This window comes from Athene cunicularia (assembly GCF_003259725.1).
Source record: "Athene cunicularia isolate RWA chromosome 1 unlocalized genomic scaffold, athCun1 chr1_part1, whole genome shotgun sequence".
NCBI classification, from domain to species: Eukaryota; Metazoa; Chordata; class Aves; order Strigiformes; family Strigidae; genus Athene; species Athene cunicularia.
This window is the reverse complement of record NW_020799091.1, coordinates 127,769,746-127,791,177: the sequence shown is the minus strand read 5'-3', so window position 1 is coordinate 127,791,177 and position 21,432 is coordinate 127,769,746. Positions and strand designations below refer to the sequence as shown.

Below are 21,432 nucleotides of genomic sequence, written 5' to 3'. Positions count from 1 at the left end.
AACTCTATGAATCATGATAATCAGTGGAGCAGGGCATTAAATTGCCAGTAACAAAACTCCAAGGCAATGGATACAGAGGTGGCAGAGAGTTTTCATAGAAACAGCATTCATAGTCCTGAAGTGATAGTGCTACAAGAAAAGAATGTGAGTGCGTATTTTAATAAATTTTTCTTTCTTTTCAGCCGTCTCATATACCCTGGGGTTATAACCTTCCTTATAGCAACTGTGACCTTTCCTCCTGGATTTGGGCAGTTCATGGCAGGAGAGGTGAGAGTGGGATGTGTATCTGCAATTCTGCAGAACAATCTCCACTTAATCCTGTGTCCCAATAACCTTATGTCATGGAAAGGGGAAGAAAGAAATGGGAGGAGTTTGGGCTGAGGATATTTTGAAACTCTTGATCTTTGCTATCTCCTTCATATAAAACTTGAAAAAGGTCCACTCTCCTAAGCAAGTAATAATGAAGATGTTACCCTGTGTGTAAAAGTAGTTATCCTTTCATCAGTTCAGATGAAGTTCCACCTCTCTTCCTGAAGATTAAAAATGTGAATTAAGTCTCATAATCATCAATTACTGAAGTAAAAATCTCCTCCACTTTCTTGGAACAGAGGTAGAACATTTACTCCATCTAATCTCATGGATCATGTGTGGGTTTTTTGCTGTTTAGTTGATGCCACGGGAAGCCATCAGCTCTCTCTTTGATAACTATACCTGGGCAAAATACACAGGGGACCCTCAGATCCTAGGGAAATCTGCTGCTTGGATCCATCCTAAAGTCAGCGTATTCATCATCATCCTGCTTTTCTTCCTCATGAAGGTAGGAATCCCAGATCACCAATAATGCGTCTCAGAATGAATGTTCTTGACCTTTTGTAAAATAGTTTTTGAATTGCCAATGGGTAGTTGCTGGGTATTGAATGAAGCACAACTGCAATGGGTTCTTATATATTTTGATGTGATGTTTGCCCACCTTGAATGGAAAAATGCCAAAATTATTAGTGCATGGTTTCCTGGCCTTAATACAGTGACCTCCTTCACTGCTCCCTAGGTCATCTTCCTCATGCATCCTGCTGAATGACCTTTGGTACCCACTGTGCAGTAGTTGGTAGGGAAAGATTTATCAAGTTCCACAAAAACAAATAAATGAGTAAAAAGCTCTCAGATAATTTATATTTGGTCCAAACAAAATCTGATACAGTCTACTTTATATTCCTGACTACAGATAAGTGACAAATAAGGATATGCAAGCACAATCTCTAGTTGTGTGAGGCTGAAGGATTTGTTAGAAGTACCATAACTTGATGGAGAAATGCAGCTGAAAACAGTTTTGCTCATTTCTCGTAAAGCAACAGCAGATAAATGTTCTGAGCTGACATGGTCTGTGAAAGTCACAACTGTTTCAACTTCTGAAAATGATACATGACAGAGGAAGAGAAGAGATTTGAAACAAGAAAAGATTCTCTTCCAGTTATATTATATTCCTCTTTCCAACAAGAAAGAGGTTTTTCTTAAAAAAAAAGAAAAGAGATAAGAGGGTAAAATGGTGAGGTTTTTTGTTGCAAGGGAGCAAAAGAGCTGAGGCCACCTTGTAATATCAGTTGAATATTTCAGTACATCAGGAAGGGACATCAATGATTGAATGACACAGATGATTCCACCTAAAGTAAAATACTGTATAAAATTTCTGTCACTTAAGGGTTTTGCTTCTGGGATAACTGACTGTAGTGCATCAAGCAGATAAGGTCTCACTTACTTAAATAGAAGAGGGATGGACTACATAGTGTATCTGTCTTGAGTCCATTTGTTCTCTTTGGAAGAGCTGTATCCTCAAACTCTAGATTCACTGGATTTGTCCCATCAACTAAAGGCCTTCTCAACTCACTAGATAACTGCTCCAAACAGTTTATTTTTATCTGGATATATTCAAAGTTGGAACAGACCACATAATAAAGAAACTACTGTTTCAACGCTGGGAAAAGACTTGGCCTGATTCTCCACTGCACTGTAGTCCTAGTTCTCAGCTCTATTTGACCTGGATTTGGTAGTGCAAAGAAGCTTAGTTAGCAGTACTTCATTTCTGCAGCTTGCTGGCCTCTGTAGCCAGCTAGGAACATTCAAATAGCCTACGGAAAGAAGAGCAACAGCTAATATCAAATTGATGTTCCAACCTTCCTCACAGCATGTTCCTCTACCATGGGCTGAGCAATGCTGTTCTGCTGACTCTCTGTTACCTTTGCAGAGGGATTTCCTAAATGCCAGGCTATATATTGGCTTCATTTTCCCTTTTATGCCAACCATCCTATAAGAGTTACATAGAAGAGCTGTCTTGGATTGGATTTCCTCTCACCAAACTGTCTACAGATTAGTATCTCAGCTGTCTACAGCTACAACAATGTCTGAAGAGGCACCACCTCCTCAAAGGTGGACCTTGAACAGGAAGGATTTGCCCACTCTGAGATTATAGTCCTGAAATACCTGAAAGTATTGCTCTTGATGTGCTGGACCATAGCTGTTTCTCCCCAATGGATGGTACTGCTGCAGCAAGGAACATCTTGCCAGTACACTTCTTTTTACAAGCTTTTGAAACAGCAGCACTCTCTGTGTTTCCCTCAGCTGTGGAAATCTCTTGTCATATTGCCTGAGAAAGTCTGAGCATATTGGCCTTTGAGGTGCTTGTAAGATTAGGCTGTTGGCTCGAGATGAAGTCTGTATGTGCTGGGCTAAGTCAGCATCTGAATTGGTCTTAGCAGTACCAGGACAGATTTCATCATGTTGCCCAGATCAGTGATAGGACAAGAGCAGTGATAGGACAGATAGACACAAGCTAGAATAAAAGAAATTTATGGCAGTTGTACTTCAGGGAAAAAATCTCACCTGAGTGTGTGTCAGTAGTGGCACAAATGCCTGGAAAACCTGGGGAATCTCCATCCTTCAAAAATGTTCAGACCTCACCTGGATAAGGCCCTGAGCAACCTGATCTAACTTAGGAATTAGCCCTCCTGGGAGCAGGGAGTTGGGGAAGAGACCTCGAGTTCCCTTCACATTGAAATCTTTCTGAGTCTCTATAATTTTGATGGTCTTGTTCCATGAAAAGCCAAGCTGTTTGGAGCAGTAGGAAATCTCAACTTCTAAAGTTCATGTTCATCCATCCACTTAGTGATTTGGCTTCTCTGACACCACAACAGTTACCCAGAGGTCCTCTGCATCTGTGATGCTGTGTTGCCAGAGTTCCTCCAGCTCCCATTCACACCCCACCAGCCCCTTTACCCTTCACTTTCTGGCGGAGCTGCCAGATCCCTCAGAATGTGTCTCCTTAGGGATTCACAGGCTGGGCAGTAGAGTGGGGCTGCAGGAAATGCTATTGCTGCTCAGTAACAACCACACTCTCTGCCTCTGTTCTAGTTCTGGATGTCTGTCATTGCTACCACGATGCCAATCCCCTGTGGAGGCTTCATGCCTGTTTTTGTTCTAGGTGAGTTTCAACTTTGTGTTGCAGCATGTTGCAGCTGTCTGACAGGTGAAGATAAAAGAGATATTCCACAAATACCCAGAAGGTTTCTTCCAGTGGATGATGAGTTATTACTTGATGTCTATAACAAGCTCAGTTAACAGTCCATATACCAGCCTCTGAGTCTGCTTTTGTCACTTTCCCATCTGTCAAATTCAAATGCTGAGGAAATCCCTGTCCTTTTACATAAGGAAAGCCACACTGTGGGAAGGCATGCTGAGCCATGGCCTTGTAATTTCTCTGCCTCTTCACCTACAGAGAAACTTTCATCTTACAATTAGTAGTAGTCACTCCTTTCATCCCTAAAATTCAGCTAGAAGAGATAACCTCAAAACTAGTACCTGCAATGTAATCCACCACTTACTCGTTTCTTCTGAGTGAAATATGGTGACATACAGGAGTTGTTTTTTAACTGGTTTTAATTCCAATAACAAAAAATAAAAATAATATGATGTTAATGTTAAGAAAGAGAGGCTATATTAGACTAAAGTATAGAGCTCATGAAGCTCAGCATTTAACCCACAGCTCTTAAATGAAACAGTGTGAGCTAAGGACCTCTGGGTTCTGGCAGGCAGCAACTGAACATGAGTCAGTAGCATGCTCTTGCAGTGATGAAGGCTAACCACAAACAAGGCTGTATTAGGAAAAGCCTAGTCAGCAAGGTAAATAAATTAGTTATTTCCCTGCATTCACTGTTTTGGACACAACTGTAGAATATTGTGCCATTTTGTGTCCACCAATATAAGAGATTTTGATAAAGTGCAATGAGTCCAGTGGAAGACACCGAGATTGCTGGGAATCTAGAGCACAAAACAAACAAGGAGAGCCTGATGAAGTTGGGCTTGTTCAGCCTGCAGAAGAGAAGGCCAAGAGGGGTTCTAACTGCACCTTTCACCAACTAATGCAGCTGGATAGAGAGGATAGAAAGAAACACACAGTAAATAGGGGGTAAAGGCACAAGTTGCAACTGGGGAAAATCTGATGGGACATAAGAAAAAAAGTGTTTCCTTGGTTAATGTGCTCACAAAGGCTGGAGAATCTCAATCCTTTCAGATTTTTAAAGCTTGTCTGGACAAGGCCCTGGGTGACTTGATCTCACTTTTAAATTAGTCCTGTTGTGAGAAGTGGTCAGAACAAGACCTCCAAAAGCCCCTTCCCACTCTTCCATAAGCTGCAATTCCAGTGTTTGGATATTCATAGAATGAGTGTGTGAAAGGCCTCAACTGTGATCTGGATTGACACTGTACATATTCTGAAAATATTTTCTCCTACCTGGGAATCACAAATACCACTGTGACTGGTGTGCCTAAGTTGAAGAATGAGGGGTCAAGTGTATTTACATATCTTAGTACATTTTTCTCCTCTTGGACTCTAACTTCTATCTTTTGTAAATGACAACTACTCTTTAGTCCCTGGTGTCATTTTAACATAAGTTTTGATTTTGTTTCTCTTAGAAAATACCCAAGTAATTGCCCAGCACAGACTGGGTGTTCCTTAGATGTTAATTCTGTAATTGTCAGTGGTATTTTCCAGGTGCTGCATTTGGGCGCCTTATTGGGGAAATCATGGCATCACTTTTTCCCAACGGGATCATCTTTGATGGTATAGTTTATCAGATCTTACCTGGAGGGTATGCTGTCATTGGTGAGTCTCCATGTCTTTCTTTTTCTTTGCCTGGTCCCATCCCCATGACTTTCCTGGATGACATGACATGTTGTTTCTGTATGACAGCCGCTTTCTCTCCCTATTCATTTTCTACCCTACCTGGGAAAGGTGCAGCAGCTCTGACAGGAGCGGTGAGCCACACTGTCTCCACTGCTGTGATCTGCTTCGAGCTGACAGGTCAAATCTCTCACATCCTCCCCATGATGGTGGCTGTCATTCTTGCCAACATGGTGGCCCAAAGTCTGCAGCCCAGCCTCTATGATAGCATCATCCAGGTGAAGAAGTTGCCCTACCTGCCAGACCTGGGCTGGAATCACATAAGGTATAGTACTAAAACAGATGTGGAGGTGGGGAGTGGCAAAGAAATAAAGCAGAAGAACATGAGACCACGGGAGAATAAAAGGTCATGAAAAGGGCATGGTACTACAAAGAATAGGCCTGCAGTGAGAAGAAACAAGTGGAGGAGTAGCACTAGGGTTTGTACAAAGAAGTGGAGAAAAGTCCTCTTTTTTTCACTTAAAGCACAGGTTTGAATAATCTGCAACATTACTGAATTTGTATTAATATTGCCAAATTGCTTCAGTTTAAAAATTTAAAAATCAAATGCCTCATTTCCATGTTTTTCTGAATATAGTGGGGTTTGGATATTTTTATCCAGAAAATGTTTGAAATATCGTTTTATTTTGATATTTTGCTTTAAAAAAAATCAGTTATTCATATACATGTCTTCCTCTCTCTAGTGTACACAGGTATAGAACATCTATATGTATATGTATATATATGTGTGTATTTGTATGGTGAAGGGTAATGGAGTGGAACTCACCTGTAATGAAAATCCAGTTAAGCTGTGTTGATCCTGTTGGAAAGTCCTCTTTGGTTACTATCACAGATTACCTAGCAACTTTATTAAGAACACTTTTTAAAGAAGTGGTCATTTATGTATTTCTTTAAGGAATTTATCTGCTAGACATTTTAATGCACTAACTCTTACGCTTACTGTCCATAAATTCACAGCAAATACAATATCTTTGTTGAGGATATCATGGTCCAAGATGTGAAATTTGTCTCCTCCAACTGTAAATACCGAGACTTGCAAACTCTACTCCAAAGCACCACTGTTAAGACTTTGCCGTTTGTGGACTCAGCAGGTAAGCAATGTGGAAAAACTGGTCCTGAAGACTGCCTCAGTTTAAAGAGCCAAAGAAACTAATTTTCAAATTACATGCTGTGAATGAGACAGGTTGACCCACTACCTAAAAAAATCATCCTAAAAATCTTCTGCTGTGAATGATGTATGGCAAAAGGCTGTTTCAGCTGGTCAGACAGGTAAGCTGGAGTGTGGGCAGCAGAGCAGATAGAGCAGGCAAGGTAGGTGTGGGGGGAGTTTGTGGACTGAACTGTGACAACAGGCAGGGATCTTGCACGAGTAAAGAGCCTGCTTCTGATGTGGTGCTGAGGGGTGCCACAACTCAGGGATGGTGAGTGTCCCAAAGATCCACCGTGTATTAGGAGCAACTAGCAGGGCTGGTCAATGACTCTTGTATAGCTCTAGATGGTACAAGTCTCGGACTTTGAAGAGGCTGGGGGCAGGAAGGGGCAGGGGACATTCAAAACCTTGAAGTAGCTTAATGGTTTCTCTGCTCTGTGTTATGCAGAGACCATGATCCTTCTGGGGTCTGTAGAGAGATCTGAACTGCAAGCTCTCCTCCAGAGACATATAAGCCCAGAACGGCGGCGGCTCCTCAACAAAGAAATGCAGCAGAAACTGTCTGAGGCAGCCTACGATGGGCACAGCAAGGGACCGTGGACAACCCTGACAAAGCTGAAGCATGAATCTTTTGCTTATGTTGATGAGGATGAGGATACAGAGGAGAAGGGAGAGGTGAGGGAGAGAAGTGGAGAGGTTGCAACACAGAGACTGCGTAAGAAGTAATAAAGCATTTGGAGAGGCTGAGAAAGAAATTACACAGGGTGGACTTTTATTTTCTCTCTATAACAGCCCCCAAGTCCCACTCCCAGTTACCCAGAGGAGCCCAATGGCCCAACAAGTCCTCTTAAACAAATGCCTGAAACTTTGGAGCCACAGCAATTCCCAGGTATGGTAACTTCTGGCATGCCTCAGCCACATCCTAGCCAGCTTATGGAAGCTTTCATGCTAACTGTGTACATGCCTGTGCAAGATGCCGATTTCCAATAGAGTGAGAGAAGGAGCTTTCTCTGCTGTTCCTGTATTAAAGGTACTTTGTTAATGCACCTCAACATCAGTGTAACGTACCTGAAAATATCTTCTGTCTGTGATGCCTCAGAGAGCACAGCAGAAGTAAGCCCACTCAGGCTGCTCCCTCTCTCTCAGTAGTCTCCACTCCATCCTTTGCAAGAACATCTCCTTGGACTTACTCTGGAAAGTCTGTCTGGAAGGGTCCTGTCTCTTGCCTCCTTCAGCCCATGAATGAATTTCCCTGGGGAAAGGAGCGTGAAAGCTAAACATCTCTACTTGTTTTTTGAGTAGCTTCAGCTGTTGCTCAGCCATCTCCAAAACTGAACAGCTTCTCCCTTGAACACGCATCTCAGATTCAGATACATTAATATGATGGATAAATACTGATGTATTGTGTTCTTTTGTGTGCCACCCCAGCCTATTTTGGTTCCAAGACTGTACCCATAGCTCATTTCTGATTCGTATATCACATATATTATCACATATTAGATGCAGGATGGTGGGGATATGTTTTGTCTTTGAAGTAATTTCCAAATTCTCATCGCCCCTTTCCATGTGCATCCTCCAAACCACATTCTCTTTGTGGACTGCAGAAACCTCTCATCACAGCAGTTTATCTCTTGTATCAGATTGTTTGCTGTGTTAGTAGTCTTGCTTGTGGACTGTTCTTCTCTTTTCTTCAGGAACACTGATCTATGACTATTGTCTGCAAGGCTTACTTTGAAATGGTTAATTTCCTCTGTTCGAGGAAAAGATACTGCATGGGAGTATTTATTGTGGCATGTCACAGACACCATCTTACAAATTGAATACTAGATTGTGACTTGCTCAGCCTTGTCATATACCATCTACTATGTCCCTCATATTATTTCCCAGACTGCCTTGGACAAGGAGGTGGGCATGGGGCTTTGTATTTTTGTTTCTCACTTGTTCCTCTCTCTTATATATGTGTTTGTTTTCATCCTTCAGACAATTTCAGGCGTTTGAGGCAACTGATCCAGCAGCTCTTGTGCCATTACAACCATCCACTTGAAACAGAGAGTGCCGTCCAGGTTAGGGATACAGAGACCCTAGCAGCACCCTGAAGAGGGAAGGGAATGCCATGGAAATAGAGCTTACTACTCAGAGCCGTTCAGCATTTGGCCAAACCGTGGACATGTTTATAGTCCTGAACTCTGACAGCATCAGTGGGCAACTCTCTCCAAGGAGAAAGGGTGTGATTACTGTAAAGCAGTGTGTGTCTTCCTAAAGAGCCATCATTCTTAGGTGTCAAGGCTACCATCATGACTGAATGTGGGCATCTTTCTCAGTGAATAACAATGCTGTATTGGCTAACTTGGAATAAAATGCAGTTCTATTCCATTTGGCAAACAGTTCTGGCCAGATGAAAATAAAAAAATGCTTTTGCCTTGTGTCATGTTAGATGCCCTTGGATACCTGACATATCTACACATGGTGGGTGGACATCATACAGAACCTATGTGAGACCCATCCACTCTAGGACAGTGGTTGGACTCCATGTGGGATATCTGAGAGCATCTAAAGCAGTACTAGATGACCATGTTTAGGCACCTGAATTGTTCCATCAGTATTCCATAGTCAGTCTTCATTGGCAAGGGAAGCACAGCAAGTACAGAGTACACCTTATAATGTATGAGTATGAAGAAAATCTAAACACTCAGTAATACACTATTTGGAACAAAAAGGGGACTGCATAGGGTGAGGAGGCTGCACAAATTTTTCCTTTCTGTACCCTGTGAAACTGTGCATTCTTTGTCCTTGAACAGTGTTTTCTCCTACAGGAGCCGGAGGAAGTCATTGAGACAATGAGGCCAGAAGAGGTAAGACTGGGTGCAGAAAGGAAATGAGGTCAATCGAGTGCTTCTTTTGCCTATTGGTTATCCCTTGCAATACTTCCTAAGCTCCAACAACCTCAGTGATTGCCACATAAAGCCACAGCTAAAGCCATTTTCTTCTTACAGTTGCACAGCAGGCAAGTCTCACCCAGTAAGAGAAAATATTGTTCTGCTAGGTGTGCTGAATAAGGCTCTGACTCATCTAATCTAGTCAGTCCTGCTGTGAGCAGGGTTTTGGACTAGAGACCTCCACAGGTCCCCTCTCACCTAAATCTTTCTGTGGGTCTATGTTGTTCCTTTAGTTTTCAGACAAAGGGAAGATGCACTCAGAAAGGAAAGCTTAGATGTTCAATCCCTCTTAAGTAGGAAGGAGCAAAAGCTCACTTTCCCAGAAAACCTCTGAGGTACTGGAATTGCTGTTTCCATAGGGACTTGACATCTGGCAAGGAAGGGATGGGGAGACCTAAGGGGTGTGACATAATGGGCAAGATGAATGATCTACATAGGAAGGAAGAAGCATTAACAGCAGAATGGGACTACTTTGGGTCAATATGGCTGATTACTGTAAGAGTGATTCCTCTTCTTTCCTGTGTCAGATAGATGCTTGGGAACAGGAGGAGCTGAACAAGAACGTGTGCTTTGACAACTGCTGCATAGACCCTTCCCCTTTCCAACTGGTGGAGAGAACTTCCCTGCACAAGGTGGGTGCAGACATCTCTCCGAGGCATACACCATTTTTCTCCAGTCTATCATTACAAGTCTAGTCTATGACTTATTTCTTCTCCTTGTCTTCACCTATAACTACTATTGCCAGCTATTTCCACATCCAGCTACAGAAAGTCAGTTTGTTCCTATAACCTGCATGTTCCTTCAATGTCCTGCAGAATGGAAGGCTACATGATAATAAGTCTGAGTATATTTATTAAAATAGCTTTTGGACATTAGATCAGATTTTCCAGCTACTACATTAACAGAAGCATTGTATGCCTTGCTGCTGGGGGCTTTACACCAAGATTTACACTCTGCTTTGTCAGTGTGCGGCACTGGAATGAGTGCTCCTGGATTTCTCAGGGTGTTTCTGTCAGGGTGTAGAGTCTGTCTGCTGGAGTGCATGAGAAGAGTTGTTTGAAACCACCCTATATCATAGGCTTCTCATTGAACTGAAGCACAAGGAAAGAAGAAGCTGGATCACACAACTTCTAGAGTTAGTACAGGATGACTGGAGATAAAAGCAATCATTGCATATCAGGAGTAAGAGAGGACTGGGCTTTCACTCCATGGAAAGGAGAAGCAGTCTACTAAAGCAGAAGTGCACTGTGTATGTTTTTATCAATATTCAATTAATGTGAACTGACAGCATATGCCTGGCACAAAATGATTAATTACTGTTATCAAAGGGATAAGATAGCCTTGAGAAAATTAAGAACAGGTGAGCATATGCTTAAGTTTGGTGTTTTCTAAAGGGCTGGCTGAAGTGATCTGAAAACCACTATCTGAAAATCACTATCGTTGAGAATATACAGGTTACTATAAATTACACCTGAAGGCTGTAAATACCTCTTGTAAAAAAAGAGCAAATAAGAAACTCTAAAATAACAGACAAGTAAACTTAGCTTGGATGCACAAAAAGTGCAAGAAGAAATAGTCAAACTGAGATATGCATAGTTAGAGCTAAATGTGAGACTACTGACAATGGCAAGAATATCATAGCTTATCACGATCAAATCATATTTAACCAGTCTGATTAGGGTAAAATGTCTTGTTCCTGAGAAATGAGATTTTCATTAGTTTACACTTGAATGTGACATTCAGTATCTCATGTGATGTTAAAAAAACCCCAAACTCCAGCTGTGAAAGAATGGCTTAATGTAAGGCCACAGGTAAAGTCCAGTTAGAGCTCAGCTTAAAAAAGTTGCAGGTTGGAAACATGCTACAGTTGAGCACTGATAATGATGTAAGTTTTGGAAAGTCTGATCTACAAAGAACAGCAAAATAATGGGGTATATTTAGGCTAAAGAAAAGAAGGCTGATAGCAGTGTCATAACTATCCTTTTAAGAACGCTTTGTAAGAGAAGGGGAATAACTTGTTCGCAGTGTTCCCACTGTACTGGGTAAGCAGTAACAAGATTAAGTTTTGACAGGAAATATTCTGGAACAGGAAAAAAGAAATCCTGTAGTGTTAAGGGAAACACTGGAATAAATAATCTAAGCAGGTTCTGACTTTGAATATTGATATGTATGATAATTTCCAGCACCAAAATGAAATAGGATCTGTGTAAGTCTCCAGATACAGAGGGTATTGCATGTGAATCTCTGATTGCCAGATGCAGGATGGAAGTGACCTTAAGAATGTGCTCTCCATCATCAAACCAATCCAAACTATGGCTGCACAGCAGAAGGACCAAGGGGTACAAAAGGGGTAGTTTCTCACTGTGATATCTGCAGACTTGTGCTCCTTTGTGATTCCCACTTTAAATCCCAAGTCCCAGCTCTGGTACCAAGTATCATGTCCCTGTATCAAAGTCCCTGAAATGTTTTTTTTGTGGTTTTGCTCATAGACACATACATTGTTCTCGTTACTGGGCCTCAGCCATGCCTATGTAACAAGTATGGGGAAGCTGAGGGGAGTGTTGGCTTTGGAAGAGGTAAGTACAGATCTTTTCATCTCCTAATCAACTGCAAATGTCTTGTGGATCGCTGCAATAACTTACAGGTGCTGGACGATCCAGCTGGGAATATATATAACTGCAATTGCTACATTTTCAATCCAGTGTTGAATTCTGAGCCAACCCTTTGGAAATCATGTAGAGGAATGGATGACTATATTTCAGAGGAGGCAGCAGGTGTTGTTTACAGGGATGTTAGATGGTTCATCCTTCTCATGAACATAGGGCTCTTAACTGGGTGGCTATGACTATCTCTGAAAGTGGTGTTGAATTTGTTATTAACTGTGGAATAAAAAATTACACCATCAGGGTAAATTATGCTCTCCACAGGCCCCAGAAGTAGAGCTGTGACTCTGTGCTTTTACCCTGGACAGCAGATGAACTTCTGCTGGGTAGGGCTGGGTCAGCCCCCTTTTCATTCATTTTTTCTGAACTTTTTGTCTTCTTATAGCTCCAGAAGGCAATAGAGGGCTCCACACGCTCTGGGGTTCGCCTCCGTCCACCCCTTGCCAGTTTCCGTGATATGAACAGGACTTCCATCAGCAGTGAGAAGGTCAGTCAGGCCACTCAGGTGTGGACCCGGCAGGACAACTGCATGGTGGCAGCACAGCAAGCAGCAGACTTGGGCACAGAGAGCCTACCATCTCCGTGCACACACCTCCCCCAGCCCTCACATGTGCATGAAGAGGGGGAAGTCCTGTGCTCCCCTTATGCCACTGATACCGAGTTGGAAGAGATGGAGCTGACAGGGCCAGTAGCTGAAAACATCTCAGACATCCTCAAGGACATAAGCATACACTCCACTGACCTGGATGAGGATGAAGATGAAGATGAGGATGTCCCTTTATAGCTGGTGTGAGGGGAATAGTCCTCACACTCTTCAGTTGAGCCAGTCTTCTTGTGTTTGCTCCTCAAAGAGAAGCTTTTGGATGGTCTTTGCAATCCCCACAGAGAACTGATTCAGCTGGGAGAAGGGGCATCAGACTGAGCCTTTCTTCTGCTGCTTTCTTTCTGTGCAAAGGCTGCTGGACTATATGGGTGTGTGCAGGAGTCAGATGTGGACTGCAAGGTGGCTAAGGGCAAGCTGGTAATGCTTAGGCTTCTGCCATCTCTACATAACGCAGCAGAAGGCATAGTAACAGCACATGAATACTGCTGGACACAGTCAGGATGTTCTGGGTCAATCTGCCACATGGAAAGTGGAGGAGGAGCAGCTTCTCTCATTCTCCACTGGTGTCATCCTTCCAGGCACACCTGACCTGCATGCAGCGTAAGCACAGCTGGACCTCAGCCTGGAAGCATATTGCTACTTCTGACTGCAATCCTGTCCATGTTGTTGCAGTTCCTTTTCACTAGCTCTTATCTTGCATCCCTCCCAAACATTCCCATGTAGAATATTTTTCCTCTTTTTCAATTTTTACTCTGGGATTTTCCTGGATGGGGGTGCAGTTAGGAGCTTCTCCTCTGTCCTTTAGCTGAGCCATGCCATAAAAACAGGTGGAGGTAAAATATTTGGTTTACATTTCATGTCTTGAATTCAGTCAAGACTCTAAGAAAAGCACTGGAAGGGAGGAAAGCTTATTTGTTGCCCTTCACCTCTGGAGTTTTTAAATAGAAAGGGAAAATCTTAAGAGGGGGCATCCTCAGTGTTGGACAAAGAGGAGTAAAACAGCGTGTATGCACCTACATTTCAAATACCTGTGTTTGTCTCTCTGAGTCACTGTTCACAATTTTTACAAAGTTACAGTCTTAAAATACAGGAACTCAAAAAACCAATTATGGAGTGTTACCAGGCTGCCAAGTAATGCAGCAGAGGGAAACCACATTTTCTACACTTTGAAAACAGGTTTATCTCTGAAAATTCCTGCTCTCTTTCCTGGTAATTCTACCCTACCTACTTTCTGCATATTACTGCATACCTCAGATCTGAGAATTCCAGCTCTCACTTTTGCCAGCTTATCTCCATTGTGATTAACAGTAGAGACCTCAACGCTTGTCTGCAGCATCCCTCTCTGTTCCAGTTCTAAATCTGGAGCAGATCTTGGTTTGTATCTTACAAAAAGATGTCTTGTCAGTTCATGTCATGCATGCAAAACCTTAGCATCTGAAGATGCTGCTTTGTTTAACTTGCTGTCCTTGTGAGATTTTCTCAGTAAATAGGCAAAATCAAATTCTGTGTATTCTGCACCTTTCCTCTTAACATTCTACATCTCTGTCATATTTTTAGTGTGTCATGGCACTTAGATGCAGTCCCAAGCAGCCTACGGGATGTGTTTCCACTTATCAGCAACAAAGAAATCCAGTCTCTGAGAATATTATTCTTGGGCATATTCTCCCAGATGTTGCACCTCATCCCCCCTCGCTATATTAATAAAGCATTACCTAACTTAGAGTGACCAGTTTCACCTTAATAGGTTGTTTTTCATAAGCTGTCCCAAGAGCAAGTAAAAAATATCATTACCTCTAATCCAGTCTCCCTAGGAAAATTCCCTTCTGGCTTTAATTTCAAGGATTGACCTTGCACCATTTCCTCTCTGATGATGCTCATGGGTGGGAGAGTCTGTGACAAGCTTATAATAGAGGGAAATCTCCGCAGCTAGCCTCTTGAAGAGGGAAAGATTTATTTTTGCGGTCTGGAATTCAGAGCCACCAGCTCTGTATTGTCACACATGATCTGCCTCTATAAGCTAACTGGGGACAGTTAGATCTTCAGTCCTCCAAGGGTCACCTTGTCCTTGTGAGAAGACAGTGGTGATCTGGGGGCAAGTCTCTTGTGCACCAGCTGCTTGCTTCCACCAGGACAGGGTTGTGGCATATTTCTGGCTGTCAGGCATTAGCACAGAGCCTCCCTGATACCTTTATGTCACCTTCCCCTGCCTGCAGAGAAGAGGCAAAACAACTGCTATTTTTGTCTCAGGGTACTGTGATAGTCTTTTAAATAAGCAGGGGAGAAAGGATGTTCCTTTTAAAAAACTGTAAATGTGCAGTGAGTGCCAACACTCTGAGGCCAAATCTGATCAGTGGGTCCACACACCCTCAGGAAGGGTTTCTCCAATTCAGCCCCACCTTTATCACTAATAAGTACAGAGTTAGGTTTTGCAGCTTAGCCAAACACTAGCACTGAGACAGATGAGAAAAAAAGGAGAAACTCTGAGGCTGGAGTCAATACACCTCCCCCTCCTCTCTCCTGAATACAGATATATGTTCTGCTTCAGTCCCACACTTCTACAGTGTGTCGCAGAAGAACTGGGATCTGACTGGCTGAGAAAGCAGATAGAGTCTAAATCAAAGCCAGAGAGTATGTGAGTCATGACAGACAGATTGTGAGCTGGAGGAGATGAAGCTGGAACAAAAACAATGCACATGAAGAGGCTTGGGGAGCTCAGAGTAAGACACAAGCTAAAGTGGACAGTATCCTGAGGTCTGTCACCTGAGAGTGCAAGAGAACACATGGGTGCCCACACATGCACATACACATATCCCTCCATTCCTATTGCCTCTATCTGTCCCAGAGTTGCCATGAAGAGCTGGATTGCTCCTGTGGGGAAGCTGAAAGGTGGGTGTTACTGCTGCTCTTTGGAGACACTACTCAAAATCCATTCCAAGTATTCCACCAGTCTTGGAGCAGAAGCATCATTCATCTGCACATTTTCTCACCTGGGAAAAAGTATGCATACATGAATGTGTATAGGGAGCCAGGAGTGGACAAAATGCATACTGTAAAGATGCTTTGCGGTGGCTGAAGATGTTTCCACTTCTATTTTACCAATAAAATCTTCACTGAGCTGATGCCAAGTACTTTAATAGGTGTAAAATGTGCAGTAAATTGACACTGAATCTTTGTCAAGGAAACACTAAGCTTGCACCATCTCAGGCAATCCCAGTAGGCCCCCTCAAAGTTCAAACTTGAAACCTTTGTCCAGCAAACAAAGTCACACTGATCTGTCACTCTAAAACCTGCATCTCTCATCCTATCCAAGTAGCACAGACTCAGCTACCTATACACAAACATAATTTTTTCCCCAACCTAAAATATCCCCAGAATATTTATCAGCAGGGGCCTTCCCATTCAGCTAGAAAATCAAATCTCAGATCTATCCCCAAAAAATCCAAGCACAAGCCTTGAAAAACAAGAAGCTCTCAGGCTGTTTTGCCACAGAAACTTGCTTTTCTCCTAAATAACATGTGCAGTTGCTTATAATCATCATTCTGGGCAGAGATTCATGTTACACCAAGCTTGCCACTACCACTCAAAGTACTAAAATAGAGCTGATCTTGTTCAGCCTTTTTAACTCCAAGCACCTGCTGAACTACATTTGGTACCCAACAAATAATAGTCTGAGAAGAACACAATAGTGAAAAATCTCCATCAGAGCAGAAAAATTTGGGAAAACACAAACAACAACACAACCACCAATAACAAAAAAACTAAAAGAAAAGATCCTTTCACCTTGTATCTTCAAGATAAATGTAGTATTAATCTCAACTAATTGCCAGTTTGCTGATAAACATTTAATGAAGTTATCATTTTCTGTTAAATTTTAATCTAGAAGTTAAGAAGTTAGCGTTAAATTTTAAGAATTTATCTGTTAAATTTTAATCTAGAAAAGCTTGAACTCTTTCTTTTACCTGGCATTTAAATGTGAAAGAAGTTTTGGTTTTAAACTCATCAATATAAAGGATTGAAAAAAATAAGGAAGACTTAAGGTTGACAAGACAACGGCTAGAGCTTTGGGTAGTTATGACAAGGCCTTATAAGAGACTTGGTCATGATCCAGATGAAAGAGAAAACACATGGGGAGGGACTACTGGACAGCAAGAAAAATTTTCCAGAACAACGTAACATTTTTTTGTTGGCAAATTATTTTAGATTAAAAAACCCTCTAGTTTGCTAACCCTATGGACAAAACCAGTCAGTACAAGCAGAAATAGAGACAGAATCAAGAGTTTATAAAAAATAACTCCCTCTTTCTCTCCAGTTATACAACCACTGTGTAGAAGTGTGTGTTTTGTGGCCAAAGAGTACAAGGGCAATAACCAGCTGAGCACGTAAAGATTCCTCATTGCCAAATTAATTAAAAACACACTATTAAAAATACTGTTACAGCAAGTACTAAGTTGTTCATGGCCACATAAGCAAGGATCTGGGCCCAGCTCTCATAACAATTTAATCAACAGTGGAGAACAAAAGCCATGCCTGAGCATTAGTGTTCTCAAATAGAGAAAAACATTTTTTATCTTAAGCTACGTGATGCAAAACTTTTTAAGGCCTTATTTGTGGGAGGTAAGCTTAAACTGGCCCTGATCGTAAACCACAGGCTCTCATTGTGTGCCCCTGCCATACTGGACAGACAACCCTGTGCATGTGTATTCACACCCACACACACAAACACCACTTTTTTCAAATCCCAGGTGTGCCATAGTAGATAGCTCTTCAATTGGGGTTGCCTGTGCTTTGAGTCACATCTTCCCTCCCTCCTCAGCTTGCTGGAAGTAAGTCCTGATGCAGCCACACAGTACTAAAGACTCAACTGTGGACACTGCTAGAATTAGTGTGCTAGCTAAATGAATGCAGTCTCAGCCAATCTATTACTAGTTCGAGCACTGGCCTGTCAAATGAGCCTTTGCTCACATCCCAACGGTTTTGGTGTGCTGCTTGTGCAAACATCTTGTGCTCCATAGTAAAACCAGTTACCGAAACAGATCTAGTCAACTTGAAGGAGTGCACTTGATATGGAGGATAAAGTATGTTGAGGAAAAGTCCAGTAGCAAATTTATAAAGGAAACAGAATGTAGAGAATTTAAAATGTGAAGTACCTGCTTTGTATGTGACCATCTAAAAGCTGCTAATATCTGGCTATTTACTGAATAGCTACTTACTTAGTTTGAAGAACAGAAGGTAAAAATACAAGACCTACCAAGATATGTTCAGAACTAAATTCACACAAACTCACTCAAGTTGGAAGCTTTTCAGTTTTTCCACACAGAAACAAGTACAAAAGACAGTAATGGAAAGCTTATGAGGAATACATTTGCCAAAAAAAATTAATCTGCCTTTTCCCCCCCCTCAAACTTCTATAGTGCACTTAAAGAAATGGGCCATGAAAAGAAATGGGAGCTGTGAGATGGTTGGATTATGATCAAACATGTCACAGATTCTTATACTTAAATCAAATTTGCAGTTTCTCTGGCACAGAAGATATGAACTGTCTGAGGGACTGTACAGAAAATACCCTTCCAGCTGGCGAAGTGAAGAGCCAGTGAGGTGTGCAGTGTAAGAATGGTCCTATGCCCTTTTTATTTACTGTTTTCATTATGACATGAAAGTAACATAGGAGAGCTTGTAAGGCAGTAACATGAGAGAAACATATGGTAGATTTGCCATCTAGTCTAAACAGAGAAATAACCAGAAATTAGAGATGAGAGACTAGGGCAGATACCACAGAATGAGGTTCCGGTTGGGGCTAAGCAGTTAAATCTAGAGGAGATGTATTTAACTAAGTGATAAATCTAGACTAGTAGGATGGCAAAAGAGTTCTGTTGGGTGATGCACTGAGCAGTTAGACACCATCTTTGTAGTGTAATGTGAAATTAAGAAAAAAAGACATTTTTCCTATGCAGAGGTATGACTTCAGGCCCAGAGACATGTTATTTTCCCGGGGACTCAAGTCTTAAACATATGTGGAATAACTAATTTTATCTGACACACTATATTTAAAATAAAAAAGACAATTTAGAGGCCATTTGGAAAAAAAAAAAAACCAACCCAAATTAAAGAGGAGTACTAGGGAACTTACAGCATTGACAAACACCCCCCCAACCCCCCCTCCCCAAACTTAAAGGAGGTAAGTATGTGTATCTTATGTAAGTCACAATTAATTATATTGATCATAATTATGCAGACATACATACCAAGGGTTGGGTGGGAATCTATTCAGTAGCAAAGGCAGGTAAACTGGCAGAAAGCAAACTAACTTCAAATAGAACACAGAAAGCAAAGATCAGCTAAATAGCCCCAATTGTGATGTATACTGTGCCTTAAGCAGGGCAAGTGAGACTGCTTAGCCCCTGTAAGAACTGGCAGAAAAATGCAAGTATCTTGACAGGGAAGTAGGTATCTTTTATAGCTAGAACTTAAAATTCTCATATGGTAAACAAAACTCTACTGGATCTGGCCTAATGTCCTAAACCAGAAGCAGATGATTACAATAATGCTGGAAGTGCAGAGATGTTCCTTTCCCTCTGGGTCAACAAATTCCCCAACCTGCTATGAGGACAGCAGGCTGAGAAGCACTGATTTAAAAGTGAAATGTGAACTCAGAGATCCTTGCTACCCAGTGTCAGTGCCTTTTACAACCCCAGCATCATACTCCTCTTTGTGTCCTGTCCTAATCTGCTGTTGTGAAACTTTTGTCCAACTCTGTTACCAGATGTGTCTGCATTTCACCAGTATTGGGACAAAACATGTATCCTCTGGAAAATGCTGTTTCAGTGTAACAGAAAAACTCACTCTGTGCTAAACTAGAGGATCCTGTTGATGTGATGCTGTCTCTCATCAAATTGCCACAATGGCCTGGGATTTGTGTCATGGTAGCCACAAGCACACATGAGATTTTAGCCCTGTATAGTTAAACATGTGATGTTCTTACCCTCTTAATGAGAAATAGTGTGTCATATACTTCCTAGTCTTGGGTGCTTCTCCAAACCACCATGGATGCTCTTCAACGCCCTCCGTCAGACTATCTCACTGAGACCCACCCCGTCTTCCTAGGATCTTCCTTCCTCAGACGCAACTCCCCTGGAACCAGTCCCACAGAAATAAAACACTTCCACCAGCCAGGATGGCAAGACCACATTCTGTTTAATAACAACTCCATAAAGGACTGCACATGCTATTTTGAGCTACCTCCCCTCCTTTACTGTGGTTACTGCCACATACAGGCATGGAGGTGTATAGCGCCATATAGTTTCCTAAGTCTGTATGTAGTGTGTGTACATGTATGAATGTGGTTGTATATGTATGTATTTATATATATCTTTGTAGAAGTGCTATAAGTCACATTATCAAAACATGCGAAGTATATCCAACAAAAATTTTCAGGCAAACATGTTTTGGAGCTGGAAGACCAAAGGCAAATCAGACTCATTTTAGTTATTAAGGGCTTGTGTGGGACAAGGTAAGGATGAAAGCTTTCAATAGTGGGTCATTTTCCCTTTTTGTTTTTGCTTCCATTCAGTATGTTCCCCCCACTCCAAACATCAATGCACCTCTGTAAACACTAGCTTGAAAGAAATCATATAATCACCATGCAGCCTCCCTCCTACAGAAATTGTGTACAGGCTTGGGGGAAGCTCTTTAAAATTGTTTTGCAGCAACCTCTGTTGTCCCATACGCTTATGCTAAAGCAGTTTCACACACTGAGAATACAACATTTAAAACCCCAAGCCTTTACTTACTTTTAAACATGCTTCAGGAATCCATTCCACGTGCCACCCTTCAGACTCCTATCCCCTTATACCTCCCAAATCCTCAGTCTGTACCCTCCCATATTCAAAAAGAGCTGAAATAACAGAAATCCTGTTCCCTGTAAAATTTCTTTTGAGTCCAAATTTTATAGTGTAGGGATTCCCAGAGACCTGCAATCATGCACAATATCCACAAATTAGAGAAGAAAAATTGAAGCCAAACAAGAATATGTGACTGCAAAAGAGCTTTTGGCTTGCTACATTACTCACACATGCAGTATCTGAAAAGATGGGAAGTCCACCTGTATTTGCTTCATGGGAACTTGGTAGAGCCCTGGAAGAGCTGGATTTCATGGCCAACGAAAATGAACCCAGAACACCAGTGAATGTGGACTAGATCCCTTTAGCTTATTAGAAGTAAATCCTGGTGCATGGTCTTGTCTCCATAATGGAAAAGAGCCTTTTTAGATGTTTTTTGTCTTGCTAGCATGGACATTTGATCCCTTATGGGAAAGTAAAAACAAGACTAGGTTTCAGAGGGCATTTAAAATGTCCCCAGTCAAAGGAAGATGAGGAAGATCCTCAGTAGCATTCTTTCCACAGAACACTGCAACCCTCTCTTCCTAGAAGATAGCAGCTACTACTCATCAGTAGGTAAGTCCTGCCCATGGCAGGGGAGTAGGAACTAGATGATCTTTAAGGTCTATTCCCACCCAAACCATTCTATGATCCTATGATATCTGCACTGAGAACATTCTTGAGCAAGTCTTCATAGTTTTACTAAGCATACACTTTCTCAGTCACAGCCTGACTAAAGTTTTCTTCTTCCAATGTGTATCTCAACTGAAAAAATGCATCACAGATTTATTTTCTTTTGTGCAGACCAATACTGACAAATCTCTTGATTTCCAACGAAAAGATAATACTTTGTTCTGCCCATGCTGGGGAAAAATATCAGTACAAGAATGTACATAGACCCTAATGTTCTAAGCACAGGTTTTCCATGCCCGTTTCTTAACATAATAACCATTTGTCTCCATCTCTATCCCAGTC

At 41.8% G+C, this 21,432-nt stretch overlaps 1 protein-coding gene across 1 annotated transcript in view; it reads left to right on the top strand.

The window, feature by feature from the left end:
- The window catches only part of CLCN1 (chloride voltage-gated channel 1), a 39,535-nt gene extending 23,874 nt beyond the window's left edge, over positions 1 to 15,661 (top strand). The window contains exons 11-23 of the mRNA XM_026852785.1: positions 183 to 267; positions 668 to 817; positions 3,403 to 3,472; positions 5,042 to 5,152; positions 5,282 to 5,495; positions 6,188 to 6,321; positions 6,829 to 7,055; positions 7,173 to 7,269; positions 8,361 to 8,443; positions 9,194 to 9,232; positions 9,844 to 9,948; positions 11,806 to 11,892; positions 12,365 to 15,661. Of these exons, the coding sequence (XP_026708586.1) occupies positions 183 to 267; positions 668 to 817; positions 3,403 to 3,472; positions 5,042 to 5,152; positions 5,282 to 5,495; positions 6,188 to 6,321; positions 6,829 to 7,055; positions 7,173 to 7,269; positions 8,361 to 8,443; positions 9,194 to 9,232; positions 9,844 to 9,948; positions 11,806 to 11,892; positions 12,365 to 12,763 (1,801 nt within the window). The 3' untranslated portion in view covers positions 12,764 to 15,661. The remainder of the gene's footprint in view (positions 1 to 182; positions 268 to 667; positions 818 to 3,402; positions 3,473 to 5,041; positions 5,153 to 5,281; positions 5,496 to 6,187; positions 6,322 to 6,828; positions 7,056 to 7,172; positions 7,270 to 8,360; positions 8,444 to 9,193; positions 9,233 to 9,843; positions 9,949 to 11,805; positions 11,893 to 12,364) is intronic.
- Positions 15,662 to 21,432: the final 5,771 nt, after the last annotated feature.